Below are 16,460 nucleotides of genomic sequence, written 5' to 3' on the forward strand. Positions count from 1 at the left end.
ACCATGACACGTACGTCCCACACTTTTTTTTTTAACATTCAAATTGTATGAGTATTATTGTATTGCTTGGTGTTAGCATTTGCAATTATTTGCATATAATTTGCACAACTTCCACGCTTCCCATTTTTCATCAACATTTTTCACCTTCTCATTTTCATATATTTGAACAAACGAAATAATTTGAAACTGGAAATGCTAATGTGTAATAAAAAATTGAAATGTACATTCCACAACTCTGGCTTGTTAAAAAATACTGCTTGTTTACATCAGCTTCCCAGACCGGGAAACGTGTCCCTCCCTTGGAGAAATTCCATTGGTTAAGAAAACTCTTTCAGTAGAAATAACTTGATTGGTTATCACAGATATTACGCACCCGAGGCAAGGCGGAAGTCATTTTCTATTGGTCCGTACAGTATAGACGCTACTCAACAAACAAGATAGGCTGAATCACTGTCGGGATGGATGCAGGTAAGAAACCCACAAGGAAACGATTCCTTTACATATTCGGTCACATGTCCGGGTCTCATGAAATTGATAAAAAGCAAGATTCTTCATTCGACAAGCAAATACGTGCCGGTTTTTGGAGAGGCTGCCACTACAGTTTGGGATTTTGTCATTAAATATGGTACATACATGTCCCAACTGCTGCCAGCTAGACAGTAATATACCAAAAATCTGCTCTCAGTTGAGGGATTGACACAGTTTTGTTTTTAGATTTCACTGCACAGAAATGCCACGGCCATTCGTACAAACATTTTTATTTTAAAGGCTTTGTTTTACAAACTAGTGAGCTGCCTACTTAGCGTCTGGAACGCGTCCACATGATGACCAATAATGCTGTCTAGGTAAACAGCTCACTCGGTTTTGAGATAAAGGTTGCATAGGTATGTCAGTTAGCACTTTATTTACTAGAGCTAGTGAGGTTGATGTAGGTTGTCCCTGTCATTTGTACTCTTCATACTTGTACTGTTCTTCATACCTCTAACATAATTGTTTAGCTAAGTAGTTGCAGAGAGGTTGTTGCATTGTGTCATGCCTCTAACTGTAATGTGACAAAGAAACAAAGAGCAGCATATGTCTAAAGTAATGTCATTGATTTTATGAGAAGAAACAAATATTTTTAATGTCTCTAGTGGTCGTAAGTGAACAATTGAGATGAATGTTTTTTTTTTTTAATCTATAGTTTGTTCAGTCTTTTTTTAACAGTCTCATTTTCCCCAAAACAGCTACTCTCACATACGACTCATTGCGCTTTGGTGAGATCGAAGATTTCCCAGAGACCTCAGAGCCTGTCTGGATTTTGGGAAAGCATTTCAGCGGACTAACAGGTAACAGTGTGAAACATTTGTCCTATTTTTGCTGTTGTCTCTAGCTTTGGCATCTAAAGAGATTTGCATTTCTTTGTATCTCAGAGAAGGATGAGATTCTGTCTGACGTCACTTCACGTTTGTGGTTCACTTATAGAAAGAACTTCCACCCTATCGGTGAGTCATAGTCATCAGTCATGATCTAATAGTGTCTGCACACTTACCATATAATGCCCCTATTTAATTATTCACTTGCATAGTCCATTTAGCTTTTATCCTGATGGTTTAACGCATGTGATGTTACAGGTGGCACTGGACCCACTTCAGACACTGGCTGGGGCTGCATGCTCCGATGTGGGCAGATGATCCTTGGGGAGGCCTTGATCTTTAGGCACTTGGGTAGAGGTAAGTTGGCCACAATAGAAAACCTGTATTTTGTATATTTTTAAATGATCTTCATCTAAATCCTGACTAGTTTCAATAATTACACTCTGGGCTAGCTGACTTCCAAGTAGCTTTTAGAGAATTTATTAGCCTAGGAATTCACATACTTTTCCACTCTTCACTATGAATGACATTAAAATGTATCATTGTTGTCTGTTGTTGTGTGTTAGTTGAAGATAACATTTTGTAACCATTTGAATGCAGATATACATGTATATCCTAGTGTTTCCTTTTTACTGCAACTGTACCTGTATGTTGTGTTTCATTAGACTGGAGATGGAATCCAGGTCAGCGGCAGAGAGCGGAATATATCAGTATCCTCAATGCCTTCATTGACAAGAAGGACAGCTTTTATTCCATTCATCAAATAGGTACTTCTCAAGTCAGCTGCCTGAATATTATACCAGCAAGACAATGGGGATGCAGGAACACACTTTAGGAATACATTACTCTGGATGACCGATATGGCTTGTTCTTTTCTTTTAGCTCAGATGGGTGTAGGTGAGGGCAAGGGGATAGGCCAATGGTATGGTCCTAACACAGTGGCACAGGTACTCAAGTAAGTGCCAAATTAGACTAATTGTAATGTTTACTTACATTGAAACTGCTCTGTGTTTCTTGCTGATTTAGGAAGATGCATCAAGGCATAAAGGGTTAGTTCACTCCAAAATTAAAATTCCCTCATCATTTACCCACCCTCATGCCATGTAAGATGTGTATAACTTCTGCTGAAAACAAACAAAGATTTTTAGAAGAATATCTCAGCTCTGTAGGTCCATTCAATGCAAGTGAATGGTGGCCAGGCCTATGAAGCTCCAAAAAGCAGATAAAGTCAGCATAAATATAATCCATCAAACTGTAGTGGTTAAATCAATGTCTTCTGAAGTGATCATGTTGGTTTTGGGTGAAAACATAATAAAATAATTTACCATTGTACACTGAGCCAAAACATTATCACCTGCCTTATATGCTTGTGGTCCTCCGTGTTCTGCCAAAACAGTTCAGAAACGCCAAGGCATGGACTCTACAAGACCCATTAAGTTGTCCTGTGGGATCTAGCCCCAAGACACTAGCAGCAGATCCTTCAATACTTTAAGTTGTGAGGTGGAGCCGCCATGGATCAGACTTGTTGGTCCAGCACATCCCACAGAGGCTCAATCGGATTAAGATCTGGGGAAATTGTAGGACTGGGCAACACCTTGAACTCTTCATCATGTTCCTCAAACCATTCTTGACAATATTTGCAGTGTGGCAGGTGCATTATCCTGCTGAAAGAGGCCACTGCCATCAGGGAATACCACTGCCATAAAGGGGTGTACCTGGTATTCTAAAGTGTTTGGGTGGGTGGCACGTGACAAATTGACTTCCACATGAATGGCCGGACCCAGGGTTTCCCAGCAGAACATTGCCCAGAGGATCACACTCCCTCCACCGGCTTTTCCTGTGCCATGACTTCCCCAAGTACACTGTCATTCACGTGATGCAAATGAAAATGGGACTCATCAGACCAAGTGACTTCTTCCACTGCTCCAAGGTCCAGTTCCACCGCTCTAGTGCCCATTGTAGGCGCGTCATGGATGAACCCTCTGATCGGTCTGTGGCTACACAGCCCCATACACAGCAGGGTGTGATGCACTATGTGTTGTGACACATTCCTCCCGTAACCATCATTAACATTTTCTGTGACTTCTGTCAGTTCGGACTAGATGGGATAGCCTTTGTTTCCCTTGAGCATTGATGAGCTATGGGTATCCAACACTCTTGCCGGTTTGTCTCTCCTCGGACCACTGTCGGTAGGTACTCATCACTGTTAACTGGGTGCTTTGACAGGGGCCAAATTGTTATGGCTTGTGGGGTACAAGCCATAACAATTTCGCCCCTGTCAAAGTCACTCATTTCTTTACTCCTGCACATTTCTCCTGCATTCAACATGTTGAATACGAGAACTGATTGTTAGCTTACATCTAATCTACCCAGACCTTGACATGTGCCCTTGTTAGGAGATTATCAAAGTTATTAGCTTCACCTGTGAGTGGTAATAATTTTTTGGCTCATCAGTGTAGTCTCTAGGCACTATCATAATTTCAAGCTTGATTACACTTCCTATAGCACAATCTAGCACACTGCACATGTGCCAAGCACTAGGGAGTTTAATTAAGCTTGAAATGATAGTACCTAGAGACTGCAATGGCAAAATTTACAGTGAAAGGGGAGATATATTTTGGTCTGTTCTCACACAACAGCAACTGGATCACTTTAGAAGACATTGATGGAGTCTTGTGGATTACTTTAATGTTGCCTTTATCTACATTTTCGAGCTTCAAAGGCATGGCCACCATTCACTTGCATTGAATGGACAAACAGAGCTTTAAAATGCTTCTAAAAGTCTTGTTTTTTTATTCTGCAGAAGGCAGAACACATCTGGGATGGCATAAGGGTGAGTAAATGATGAGAGAATTTTCATTTTTGGGTGAACTATCCCTTCAATAATATTTAAACAAAGTTGTATTGATTGGCCAGTGTTGTTTCATAGTGCTGTTGTTTCTGTGCTCATCCAGGAAACTGGCAGTTTTTGACTCCTGGAGCCGACTGGCAGTTCATGTAGCTATGGACAATACTGTGGTCATAGAGGAAATCAGTGAGTTCTCTTTCATAGTTTCTCATAAGTGAGGAAATGGTTATGTACTGATCTATTCTACATAAATCCCCTAAAGTGAGGTTTATGTCAAACCAAGCATTCATTTATCTAGAATCCCTTTAGTTGTTATCAGAGACCTCCATTGGTACTTGGCTTGTTTAACAATACATGTAGGAACTGACCCTTGAGAGAGGACATTGTTCCTTCATTTATGATTTTTCACATATTAACTCCTATTTCAGGATCTTAGTGACATAATTAATCACATGTCCTACACATGGATTTGATCATTGATTCTACTGTCTGTCTGTAGAGAGGTTGTGTATGCCATGGCTGGACTTTGATAGGGGAGCATGTGCAGCTTCTGAAGAGCCTCGGGAGATGAATGGAGATCTGGAGGGGGCTTGTGCTCTGGCAGAGGAAGAGACAGTTCTGTGGAAACCTCTTGTTCTACTGATTCCTCTAAGACTGGGCCTTAGTGACATCAATGAAGCCTACATTGAACCACTCAAGGTAAGTATTTCATATCTGTTATATGAATAGATGTGATCACTCAACAACTTTCTGTTAAGGTTAGTTGCTGAAACCTTTATTTTCACATCTTATCTACAGCAATGCTTCATGATGCCTCAGTCTTTAGGAGTAATAGGTGGCAAGCCGAACAGCGCTCACTACTTTATTGGCTTTGTAGGTAAGAAAAGTTAATTAGGATAAACCCATCTATGCCATTAGTCACAAAGTTGCCTGCAAGTTGATCTGTGGTGTAGACATGAAGTAAATGTTGAAAGCTATATGGCAGTATATTCTATTTAAAACCGCATCATGCGCTTCTTATTGATTCCATCCTGAAGGTGATGAGCTGATTTATCTAGACCCCCATACCACACAACCAGCTGTGGAACCGAGTGAAGATGGTCAGTTCCCAGATGACTCCTACCACTGCCAGCATCCTCCTTGCCGAATGCATATCTGCGAGCTTGACCCCTCCATTGCTGCTGTAAGTAGTGCTTTGTGCAATGCAAACTCAGATTTCAATTTCAACATTTAGACCTTACCAGGGAAGTAACTAGGTAAAAGTAGAAACACTACTAACCTAACAACATTTTCCAGTGGTGTACCAGTAGTTCAGCTATTTTCAAAATAGTGTAGCTTGTCAAGTAAAAAGCTACATTTCCCAACAAGCATCACTCTTTGCACACGCAAGTTGCGCCTTAATCAAACTTTCTCTCCTAAACTGTCCTCTCTTACACGTGTGTAGTCTTGGAAAGTCTGACTCATTATGGTGAATTGGTTTGTTCAGATAGTTCATGTAAAAGATACAAATACAACAGATAACAAAAAATAAATAAATAAAACAATTATGAATCGAGTTCCCGCTTTGTATTGTGGATAATTTGTTTATTGTTCAAAAACCTTCATTGTTTTTGATTAATAAATTTTATAAATGGAGTTATATATTTAAAAATAGATTGTCCTATTAACACTAGAACTACTGGAATTCTATAACTACTAGAATGACCATAGCTTTCATACTAGACTGTACCGAATGTCATTTTTGTCATGTCATATTTACATTCTAAGCTTCTTTTGAGGTTTAAGAATGAAGCTTCTAATGTCTGTTGTCATATTTTATGACATCACCCAAAACAAAACAAAAAATCCTCGAACAAAATCCTCAATTTGAATAAAATGGATTAAATGGAGCACTGAACGCCAAGCGAGCGCAGATAGGCCTACATAATACAATCTTTTTTGTAATATATAATAGTGTAAGAGCTGTTGGACTGCACCAGAAGGTGCGTGCCTCACTTTGTGTCAGGCAAGCGGGAGTGCAAAGTTTTGTTTTTGAAAGTCTAAATGCCAACAATCCTATCCTCTGAAACAATCCTATGCAGCCACCACTGGAATCAAAATCCATGAATAAATGGATCTGTTATGTTAGGATAGGTAATAATAAAAATCAGAACATGAAATTTAAATTCTAATGAATGTGAAAATGTATTAGTTCATCAACACAGAACCTATTGTAGATAATTACAGATAAAAATTTGATTATATTCTATTATTTTCTTTGTAAAATAAAAACAAATCTTCGGATATAATAACTGATAAAAACGTCACCAATATGCATTTCAATGCATAGTAAAACTCTTCATGGGCATGTATGAAACGCATATAGGCCTAACCCAAAATGGCTAGTTAATAAAGAATATGAAAATTCGCTAAACTGCGGGAAAACAAACTGATTTAGAAAGCAATATTTGTTTTACAGTGAGCAAAAATATCATGCTGTAAAATCATAATTAACGTATTCTCCTATAAGTGGGCTCACTTGAACAAGTCATCATTTACTGACGCTTGTGGATCGATTACTCAGTCAACAAAGGTAATCTCTACCTTCTGCCCTCCACTCGGCTTTTTTATGAACTGGCATTATCTCTGAAATCACTCTTGAGTCAGTGCCAGATGAACTGTCAAGAGACCAAGAGACATCACTATCTGAACCTGCTCCTCCATCAGACTCCGCATCGCCAAGGCTCTGAAGCAAGGCTAAAGCCTCTGTGGCAGTCAGTCTCTTTCTTGCTGACATTTAAAAGCTAAAGCTACGTTTTTGCTTTGCAATAGCATATAAAAACAACTAGACAAAATGGTTGCAAGGCAACAGTTACGCGCATCTTCGACGGCAGTTAAAAGTAGCAAACGCTGAAATGATACACCGGCGATAATGCGTACGGTCAATATGACCGTTATGGCCATTCAAGGTAGAAATACTAGGTAGAATTGTTATAAAATAACAATATTAGAATAGAATATACACACATTTAAGAAAAGTCAGGGTCCTATGGTTATATGGGTTTTATTTCCACAAATTTATTACATTGCAAAATGTAAAAAGGGTCAAAATGACTGCCTTGGTAGTTCTAGTGTTATGTCCCGTCAATGCAGTGTAGTTCACTACCTTTTATGTGTAGCTATCTATTTTGTTTAAAGAGATACTTTACAGTATATTATGAGTAACTTGTAGCTTCTCCAACACTGCTCTGTAGTACTGAATTGTTGAAAAGTGTCAACTTTTTTGTGTGTGTGAATAACATTCTACCCCTTGGATTAAGTTGCCAGAGTTTACAAATTTCACTGTATGTGCATTAATATCTGTACTAAATTTGTCTCTCAGGGCTTCTTCTGTCAAACAGAGGATGAATTTGATGACTGGTGTGCACAGATTCGTAAGGTACTTGGTTATTCTATTTTCTTGCTAATTATTGTGTTTATTTATAGTAGCTTCTGTTCACTTCCATTGTTGTCCTAGTACAGGTTTCAAACTGTAGAGGTCTTCCTATGTTTGAATTAGTGGACAGTCAGCCATCCCATCTAACTAGTGCCGATGTACTTAACCTCACTCCAGGTAACGTCTTATACTATGTGTCTTCTATATATTAAAAATGCTGACCACATACACACTAGATTTTTAGGTGTGACAACTCCTAAATTACTATTGTGTATACATGATTCACTCAAGAAGTGGCAAAGATTGATGCTGATAACTATAGCAATGTGGCATCTCACCGCTATAAATGAACATCTTTGGTGTTAACTATCGACAGAGGTGCAGCAAATGCAATTGTCACTACATTTGTCTGGTGTGAAGTTGATTCCACAATGTGGTTTTCACTCTAGTAAATAACTGAGTGACAACAGTATATAGCTGCAGTGTGTATATGGTCAAGAAGCTTTAATGCTTACAGTATATTTAGTGTACACAATTATAGGTATATTTTATCATACCCTCTATATACATTTCTAAACAGAATTCTCTGATTCAGACCGGCTCGAACGTTTCTTTGATTCTGAAGATGAAGAGTTTGAAATCCTGTCTTTGTGAAGAAAGATTACTTTTGCAAGACTGTCAGAATACTGCGGGAGAAACCTCCTGAGAGAAGAGAAATACCATTGATGTCCAAGGCCAGTGTGGTATTTGGTGGCATATTCACAGCTTTCTTCTTAAACTGCTAAACTGACTGCATCAATTGAGTGGGTCAAAGCTCAAAGGATCATCAGTATGTACTTTGTCGCATTTTATGTGTATCCATGAGTCTTAACACTATAGATTTATTTTTAGTTTTATGGTGCCTTTTTACCATCTTAACTTAACCACAGGTTTGCCATAACACACTTTTTGGTTTTGGTTGGGAGCACTGCTTATCGGATCTGATTAGGCATTTACTCTCAACCAGTGAAAGTCAGTGAGATTTTGGACCTGTATCAACTTGTAAATGGCAACCAAGGAAGGTTGAGCGTTTACAGACTGGGTAGGTTGTGTAATTATACAGAAATGTTTTCCTTCATGTTAATAATCTCTGTAAACATGTTTATTTTATGAATATTTATTTAATCAATTCATTCAAAAATAAAAATACAAGAATTATTCACTTGGTTTCTAATTAGGTCTATATGAAAAGCTTTTCAATAGCAATTGGAGATGTGTTCATGTCCATAGATCTCCAATTGGCTGATTCTCAGATAATATGATGATCTCCTCACTCAAAAGCTTAATATCTTTATGCACCTCTTCTATTGTCCTGGCAGCATCAATCACCTAACCAAGAAAAGGCATTTAAGTCAAAACAGCAGACATCCATTTGATGCAGAAACAAAACTATTACAAGATAAGTGATTATATACTGTAAAAGTAGAATTTTCAGGATTATATGCAAATAAATCACCTTCCAGTTGACTGATTGATCTTCTATTAGCTTTTCAAACCTTTGCTGAACTGTGCGTTGAAAAGCATTCGTTTCATACCGTTCAATTCCATATTCTCCACGGTTTGCTGCAACATTAGGACTTAGCTGCAAAAACATTACCAGATCCGGCTTTGGAAGTCCCACCTCTGGATGCATGCACCACTCCAGAGAGAAGCCCTAAACCCACAAAACAATTAAACTAATGTCTATATAGCTCAAATTGTGTTACTGTTGACTAAATAAATAAAATAAAAAAAAGCATGTGATGCCATCATGCTCATTTTAAAATATCCACATAATTTATACACCCATTTTTATACTTTTATGTCGGAGTTGTAGTAACACTCACAGGCTTGGCACTAGTGAAAGCCACTCCTGAAAATGCATAGCGGTCCACCACTAGATTAATGCCTTGTTCCAATTTCTGTTTCATCAGAGGCCTGAAGTGAGAAACAGACTCTGAAAAAGCAGACTTGACACACATTGATGAACTTTTGACAGAGAAGTATAATCTCTCACTGCAGACCCCCCCCCAAAAAAACTGATTCAGACATGACCAAAGGACAGTGCAAATCTTAGTTAACCCATACAAGATCAATATATATGGGCCAATCAATAGGACGTTCCTGTGCATATGTTTTACTGGATTAATAGTGATAACCTACACCATTTCCCAGCGGTTTGCTGAAAAGAGCAGGTGGACAGTGTGATCCTCCAGATTATTTTTCTTCCCCAGGTATGAACTAATGAGCTGGCCAATCTTAGTGGTTCTGTCTAGAAGGAAAACAAGTTATGCTGTCAGTACAGAACTGTGTCTCGAATCCAAGCAGTATGCTTAGACAACATTTTTTGCTTATCACATGCGTGCTCCAAGTAAGCAGCATTTGTGACGTCATGTGCACTCCAAGTAGGCTATATCCCATTACTAGCAATTCATTTATTACTTGATAAGAACTATTGTTTTTTGAAGCATATACATACTGACAAGAACGTGTATAATTCACTTTACTCTTTAAGAATTGCGGTCTGTCTAGATAATTAACAGCTGCCTGCTATGGGTTTTGCAGCTGATGGGTCCGTGATATTACCGGGAAAACGCATAATTTCTGCGGCTCGTCCGTTTTGCTGTAACGCCTGCACGAGTTTGTGACCCTGTGTGGTTTTTCCGGCTCTGTCTACTCCCTCCAACACAATCAACGCTCCCCTTCTGCAAGACATTGCTCTTCAAAAATAAAAAACTTCAAACCAGTACGCAAACGATAGTAATAAACGTAAGCATTTCGGACTCAAACAGTTTCACTTTACGCGGTTCTTTTCTTCAAAAAACAGAACAAAAATATACATGGTCCGTCCTCTTCTACGGTGCTCGAAAAATGACAAATGCGATTCACTAAATTGTGTCGTGGCCTTATTCAGCAGAGTGAACAGCAGTGGACTGAGCACACAGCACTAGGGGGCCCCAGTGCTCAGTTTGGTGGTGGTGGAGATGCTGTTCCTGATCCGGAGTGACTGAGTCAGTGTTGCCAGGGAGGCTATATGCATGGAACGTTAATGACAACTTCCGGAATAATATAAGCCAGCTCAAAAACTTCCGGTGAAACGTCACTTGCTGTAGCGGCATATTAAATTTTATGATAGACAGTGTAAATATAGCCTGTAAGGCGATATCAATCTTTTTTTTTTTTTGTAACAGTTATTCACTTGTTTAAATCGATTACAAAAATAAGTGAACGACATGAAAAAGACGTTTAAATTTCAGCATTTTGAGTGGACTTAAGCTGGGCACTGTTGCGTCCCTAATTGTTCATCCTCAGCTAAATTCAATTCGGATATTAGTTTTCAAACTTACCCCTCCGACGACCCCCCCCCCCCCCCCCCTATCTGAAGGTTGTCCCCCCCTAAAATATCATTAAAATATGTGTATTGAAAATAATATAATGATATATTTTTAAAATAATTAAGAAATAAAATAATACAAATGAAACGGGGCAACAACAAAAAATCCCTTGGTGTCCCCTTCAAAAATTGCTCTTGAGAATCGATATGTTTATTGTCCCCCCAACATTTTGATGAAATTTTCGCCACTGGACTTTCTTAAGGATGACTGTGTGCCCTGTAAAGTGTACAGGCCTGCATTTCTTTCTGGGAGATTTCAGATGCCAGCACACGAGGTCAGGGAGACCCAGACTATGAGAGTGCATGTTGAGCGCCTTATTCGCCATTTAAAGGAACACAAATTCTTTGACATGGTTATCCCCCTAAATATGTTTGGTAACATTAACCAGCTCTATGTAGTTGCATGCCTTCTGTTAAATTACCAGAGCTTTTTGCTTTAAATTGCTGGGTCTAAATGGATGCATCAAGACCAGTGCGCAGTTCTGTTTAGTATTTATACTATTTTACTGTTGTTAGCTACTGCTTTTGTTCAATGATAAAGAATGGATTTACATCTCTACAACATCATACAGGGATCTGTATTTTCCCCTCATTTTCAGTTTCATGCTTCCAGTGAATAAACCTACATTTGTTTGTAACTGCCTTGTTTTAAAATACTCCCCAAAGCATTGTGTATTTTATTGTGGCCATTACAAAAAGCATTTAAACAATACTATTTTTTTAGGTACTAATGAGATATAACCTCAAACACTCACATAAATAACATTTATAGGAAAATATGTAATTTAATAAATTAATGATGACATGTTCAACTACATAACATAATTTGTATACATAGTATACTAGAATTCTATTCTATTAGAATATATTTGTGGCAGATGACAATAATGAGCACATGAAAACTGCTCAGAAATGTAATGAAAACCAAACTATTTGAACTTTGTAAAAAAAAACTGATTGAAAGTTAACCATGGAAATTGACAAGCCAAAAGCATAGGTAGGTAAAAGTAATCAACCTTTTGTTTGATTGTTTTTATGACTCTCCCGTCTCTGAATGTTCTTTGAATAACCCATTTAATAAATGCTATTCCCATTGTTGTTGTGGGTGGAGCAGTTTCCCTTGGCATTCCTCTGTAAATCTCATTCACACGCAGAACTGACATGTCTGGAAGGTCACAGGTCCAGTCACAGGCCCCGTTGTAAAAGTTACTCCTGAAAACATACACAACTGAACAGTTAGACAAGCGTTTATGTACTGTTTGTTATTATCATAAATTAATGCTTTTCATGTCAAATTCTACTTCAGTGTTGTGTAGCTCTATGCTACAGAGATGTTGTGTGTGTGTGTGTGTCTGTATGGACATTCAGTTCAATTAGAGGTTCATCTTAAGTCTAATCAAGACTAGTCTAAAAATACAAAGTACAATTTTACATATCCAGTACATATTTTAATTCATGTAGCAGACATACTGCCCATTTCTACAGATTACCTGATCACTTCAGCCAATCTTCTCTCTTTGGCCTAGCTGACAACACCACCATCTCATTTGTTGGACCAGGCTTAAAGCCCGGTCAAGAAATTTGTACAAGAACTTATTTACTTTGTGTAAAAAATGTTTAGCTCATATGATCATATTTTCAGAAGGAAGGATGCTGCATGGAGCCTTGAAAGTTGATGCGATTTATGTGACATAACCAGGAAGAAGTGAGACAGATAATGTTGAAAACATCACCTGGGGTCTAGGTTTGTGCCACTGCAGCTCAGACCCTGTGCAGCTGTGAGTAGGGGGGACAGCTGTTACTCCCTGCTGGCTGTAATGTGAGGTCTGGTAGAGCAAATCTGCAACATGATTGCATAGTGCAAGCCCTGCCACACATGAGGAATGACAGGTCAACAGCTCAACGGGTTTAGAGTCTTTGAGAACAACCTGTAAAAAAAAATAATAATAATAATTATCAATTGATACTGTATCTCATGTGTTTTGAGATTCAGGTAAATAATTGTATTGAGAGTGGCTGAGATTACTGAAATACATATTTAATAACAGAACTACATGGAGTCACGGTGTAGCTAATTATGCGTTTTAAACATGCTCACGGTGTACAATGTCAAATGCTGGCAACCTACCTGCCTCTACTCTCTGGGAATTTTTACCTGTGTCCACGATGTCTACTACACAATAAACAGAGTGTACTATGTACTGTTGAGTAAAATACTTTTTGAAACACACACAGTGTAGGCCCTAGTTGGTGCACGGTTCTGTTGGTGCAACAGCAGGCTGTAGGTCCAAATAGCATTACAGTCACTATCTATTTTTCAGCCTATTTTATACTGGCACATGGAATTCCCAGAAAGCAGAACGTATTAACATTATTGAACCTGCTCTCATTCCCCCACACTCAAGTTGTGTGGTCTCTCTTTTTTCCTCATCGACCTGAAGCAGCTTGCCCTCACAGACACCTCTCCTGCCTCATTCTTGTCAGAAACTGAGGCAACGAATTAAGCAAAGACCACATAGCAAGACAAAATGTTATGCTAGTGCCAAGCCAGGTTATGTCAAGGAGAGTAGCGGGAGACAGATCTATATATCTAAATGCTGCCAACTTAGCGGTTATATTCTGTTTACCAATGCTAACGTTAAGCTATCGTTGGTCTTTCAACTTAACAGTAGCTAACTTACGTTCGATAACGTTAGCTGTCTATAGCTAGCTTACAGAACGAAATAATTATAGTGTACTTTTGCCAACTTACCTTCGTAGTCATGGATATAGCTGGATATAATACATCCCTTTTCACGTTTGCTTGATGAAGTCTTTGAATTTGAATGAATCAGGCGGTGTAAATCATCATTTGTGTTGACTCGAGGTAGATCCTGCAGGCAGCGCGGAACATCTTCAGGAATGACAGTTGACCGGAAATGCCTGAGCTGGCTTATCTAAACCAGAGCCATAGAGAGAGAGAGTTGCGACAACTCCAATGGAACGTTTTTTTTTTTTTTTACAGCAATGGCGGCTCGTGGAGCCTCTCAATAGTTCCCGGAAGTAGCAGCAAACACATGCCGCACCGTAGAGATGCAGCAGAACAAACCGTTTGCGACGCACTTTTAGAAGGTGAGACGTTTAAAGAATAATATTATCTTATTCTGTATATTATCAGTACATCTAAATAAAAATAACTTGTAAATTAAAACCTTATAGTTGAGTATTACTCATTAAATTAGGAGATAAGGGATGTTATCGGATAACTAACAGATTAGGCAAGGATTGGAGCTGGATAAAGTTAGTAACGAACACCCTATTAATTGTAAAATCTGTTCTCTTGATTCAGTTTCATCCATCGTTTAAAAAAAAGTAATATCGTAATATATTATTACAATTTAAAATAACTGTTTTCTGTTTTAATGTATTTTAAAATGTAATTTACTCCTGTGATGCCAAGCTGAATTTTCAGCCTCATTACTTTTGAATGGCAGTTTATATACGAGTATGCTTAAGTTGTTTTAAAGCTGAATATATTGTGTATATGAATAAGTATTGTAAGAATTATACATTAGATATATAATATTTATAATACATAGATAATTATATTACTATATATAGAATTGTAAGAATTGTAAACAATAAGCTTCATTTCACTAAATTTTACATTTAAGTAACTGCTGCTAATAGTTAATAGTTCATTGACCCATTGTGCGGTGCGAGCTTGAAGTCACCAGCCTGTCTCTGTACTATCTGAAAAGTCATAAATATGACATTAGTTACCATGAGATTAGTGAAAACAATGAACATGTGGTAACATAAAAAGGCAACAGAAACCCTAGCCTGAAATAAGTTGAGGCAAATAATGGTAAGCGAACACTAATCCTCAAATATTAGCTGATTTAATCTTTAAAAAAAACAACATCGCTGTAACAACATACTCATGCTACATACATATGTCGGTGTGTTACATAAATATATAAAATAAATGCATTTATTGACTACTAATTACCAGAAATCGCAGTTCTGTCACTCTACTCTGAGTCGCAGGAAAAATTACTGAGTCGCGGGTTGCGTTTTTTTTGGGCTATATTTATTATGTAATGCGGCCGGGAACTGTTTATTAGTGGGTATTGATCCCCGGGAATTGGCAACAACTGCTGAATTCTGCAAATGTTGCAAATGTGAAATCAGATCTCACCATTGATGGTGATTTGGTAGCTCATGCTGCGACTGATAAACATAAAAAAAATGCGGCTCCTTTCTCAAATGCCAGAACATTATTTGACACAGGCAGTTCCTTTCTAAGAACTAATGTTGCTGTGAAAGAGGCAGAGTTGAAGCTGGCTGCCCACGTTGCTTGTCACTCAAGCACTTCAACTGTTGATCATTTAGGAAGTGTTGTGGAAGAAATTTCCAAGAAAGGTATTAGTTTACATCGAACGAAATGCACAGCACTAATTAATTCAGTGATAGGACCAGTAGTACACGAAGACCTTCTGGATGATATAGGAAGTGGACCATACTCTCTTATTGTTGATGAGAGCACTGATGTCACAACCAGAAAACAACTATGCATAGTCATCAGATATTACAGCAAGAAGCTCTCACGAATCATTAGCACTTTTGCAGGAATGATAAATATAGTAGCTGGTGATTCACTGACTATAGCAAATGCATTGTTCAAATTCCTGGATGACAACAAATTGTCCATACTGAATTGCATCGGTCTTGCAACTGATGGCTGTAACACAATGTGTGGGCAACATAACTCAGTGCTACAGAAATTCAGAGAGAAGTGCTGAGAAGAGAAAAAGTAAGTAATTTAGTACTTCTGACTAGGGTCAGAAAATCTAAGAGAGGACAAGTTCTTGTTTGACCTTTATTGTATGAGATTGTGTAAAAAAAAAAAACACAGTGTGTGATATTAAGAATTTGGGTAAGACAAAAGGCCAAAACTTTAAACTTAACATATATATATATATAAGTTTATTTTAAGGTCCTTTGTGGGAATCCAGCTGTTGTCTAATCTGATTGGACACTGGACAATTGGGCTAGTTTTCATTACATTTGGGCGGGTTTTGAGTTGTCATTGGGCTTGAAATATTTCTGGGACCTGGCAACCCTGGACTGAGTTCTCCCAGTCAGGAAGTCCAGGATCCAGTTGCAGAGGGAGGTGTTCAGGCCCAGCAGGTTCAGCTTTCCAATCAGGTGCTGAGGAATTATTGTGTTGAATGCTGAGCTGAAGTCTATGAACAGCATTCAAACGTATGAGTCCTTTTTATCTTGGTGGGTGAGGGCAATGGCGTCGTCTGTTGAACGGTTTGGACGATACACAAACTGCAGTGGGTCATAATGTGCCTCATGACGAGCCTCTCGAAGCACTTCATGATGATGGGTGTGAGTGTGACGGGACGGTAGTCGTTGAGGCAGGACACTGAAGACTTCTTT

The 16,460-nt window shown here is 38.4% G+C and overlaps 2 protein-coding genes and 1 long non-coding RNA gene across 6 annotated transcripts; 1 reads left to right on the plus strand and 2 right to left on the minus strand.

Annotated features, from left to right (window-relative positions):
• Nucleotides 1-408: 408 nt before the first annotated feature.
• On the plus strand, nt 409-8,356 carry LOC127654322 (cysteine protease ATG4B). 4 transcript variants are annotated; one of them, XM_052141445.1, is made up of 13 exons: nt 409-468; nt 1,227-1,328; nt 1,413-1,484; nt 1,614-1,712; nt 2,021-2,122; nt 2,238-2,310; nt 4,310-4,389; nt 4,703-4,902; nt 5,002-5,080; nt 5,241-5,386; nt 7,565-7,621; nt 7,705-7,795; nt 8,214-8,356. In XM_052141445.1, exons 1-13 carry the CDS (start codon nt 459-461, stop codon nt 8,270-8,272), a joined length of 1,170 nt encoding a protein of 389 aa, XP_051997405.1. In that variant the 5' UTR covers nt 409-458; the 3' UTR covers nt 8,273-8,356. The 4 variants fall into 4 exon arrangements, with proteins under 4 accessions (XP_051997405.1, XP_051997404.1, XP_051997403.1 ...); XM_052141444.1 differs by having other exon boundaries at nt 8,199-8,340; XM_052141443.1 differs by lacking the exon at nt 409-468 and adding an exon at nt 526-625 and having other exon boundaries at nt 8,199-8,340.
• Nucleotides 8,357-8,838: 482 nt separating this feature from the next.
• LOC127654324 (thymidylate kinase-like) lies at nt 8,839-10,623 on the minus strand. Its single transcript, XM_052141450.1, has 5 exons — nt 10,223-10,623; nt 9,800-9,908; nt 9,484-9,574; nt 9,114-9,311; nt 8,839-8,986 (listed from the first exon to the last, which is right to left on the minus strand). Exons 1-5 carry the CDS (start codon nt 10,350-10,352, stop codon nt 8,876-8,878), a joined length of 639 nt encoding a protein of 212 aa, XP_051997410.1. The 5' UTR covers nt 10,353-10,623; the 3' UTR covers nt 8,839-8,875.
• A 1,185-nt stretch (nt 10,624-11,808) lies between these two features.
• Nucleotides 11,809-13,993, minus strand: LOC127654392 (uncharacterized). Its single transcript, XR_007971923.1, has 3 exons — nt 13,783-13,993; nt 12,764-12,958; nt 11,809-12,242 (listed from the first exon to the last, which is right to left on the minus strand). It is a non-coding gene; the product is annotated as an uncharacterized LOC127654392 (long non-coding RNA).
• Between the last annotated feature and the right edge of the window lie 2,467 nt (nt 13,994-16,460).

Source organism: Xyrauchen texanus, chromosome 13 (genome assembly GCF_025860055.1).
Source record: "Xyrauchen texanus isolate HMW12.3.18 chromosome 13, RBS_HiC_50CHRs, whole genome shotgun sequence".
In the NCBI taxonomy this organism is placed as follows: domain Eukaryota; kingdom Metazoa; phylum Chordata; class Actinopteri; order Cypriniformes; family Catostomidae; genus Xyrauchen; species Xyrauchen texanus.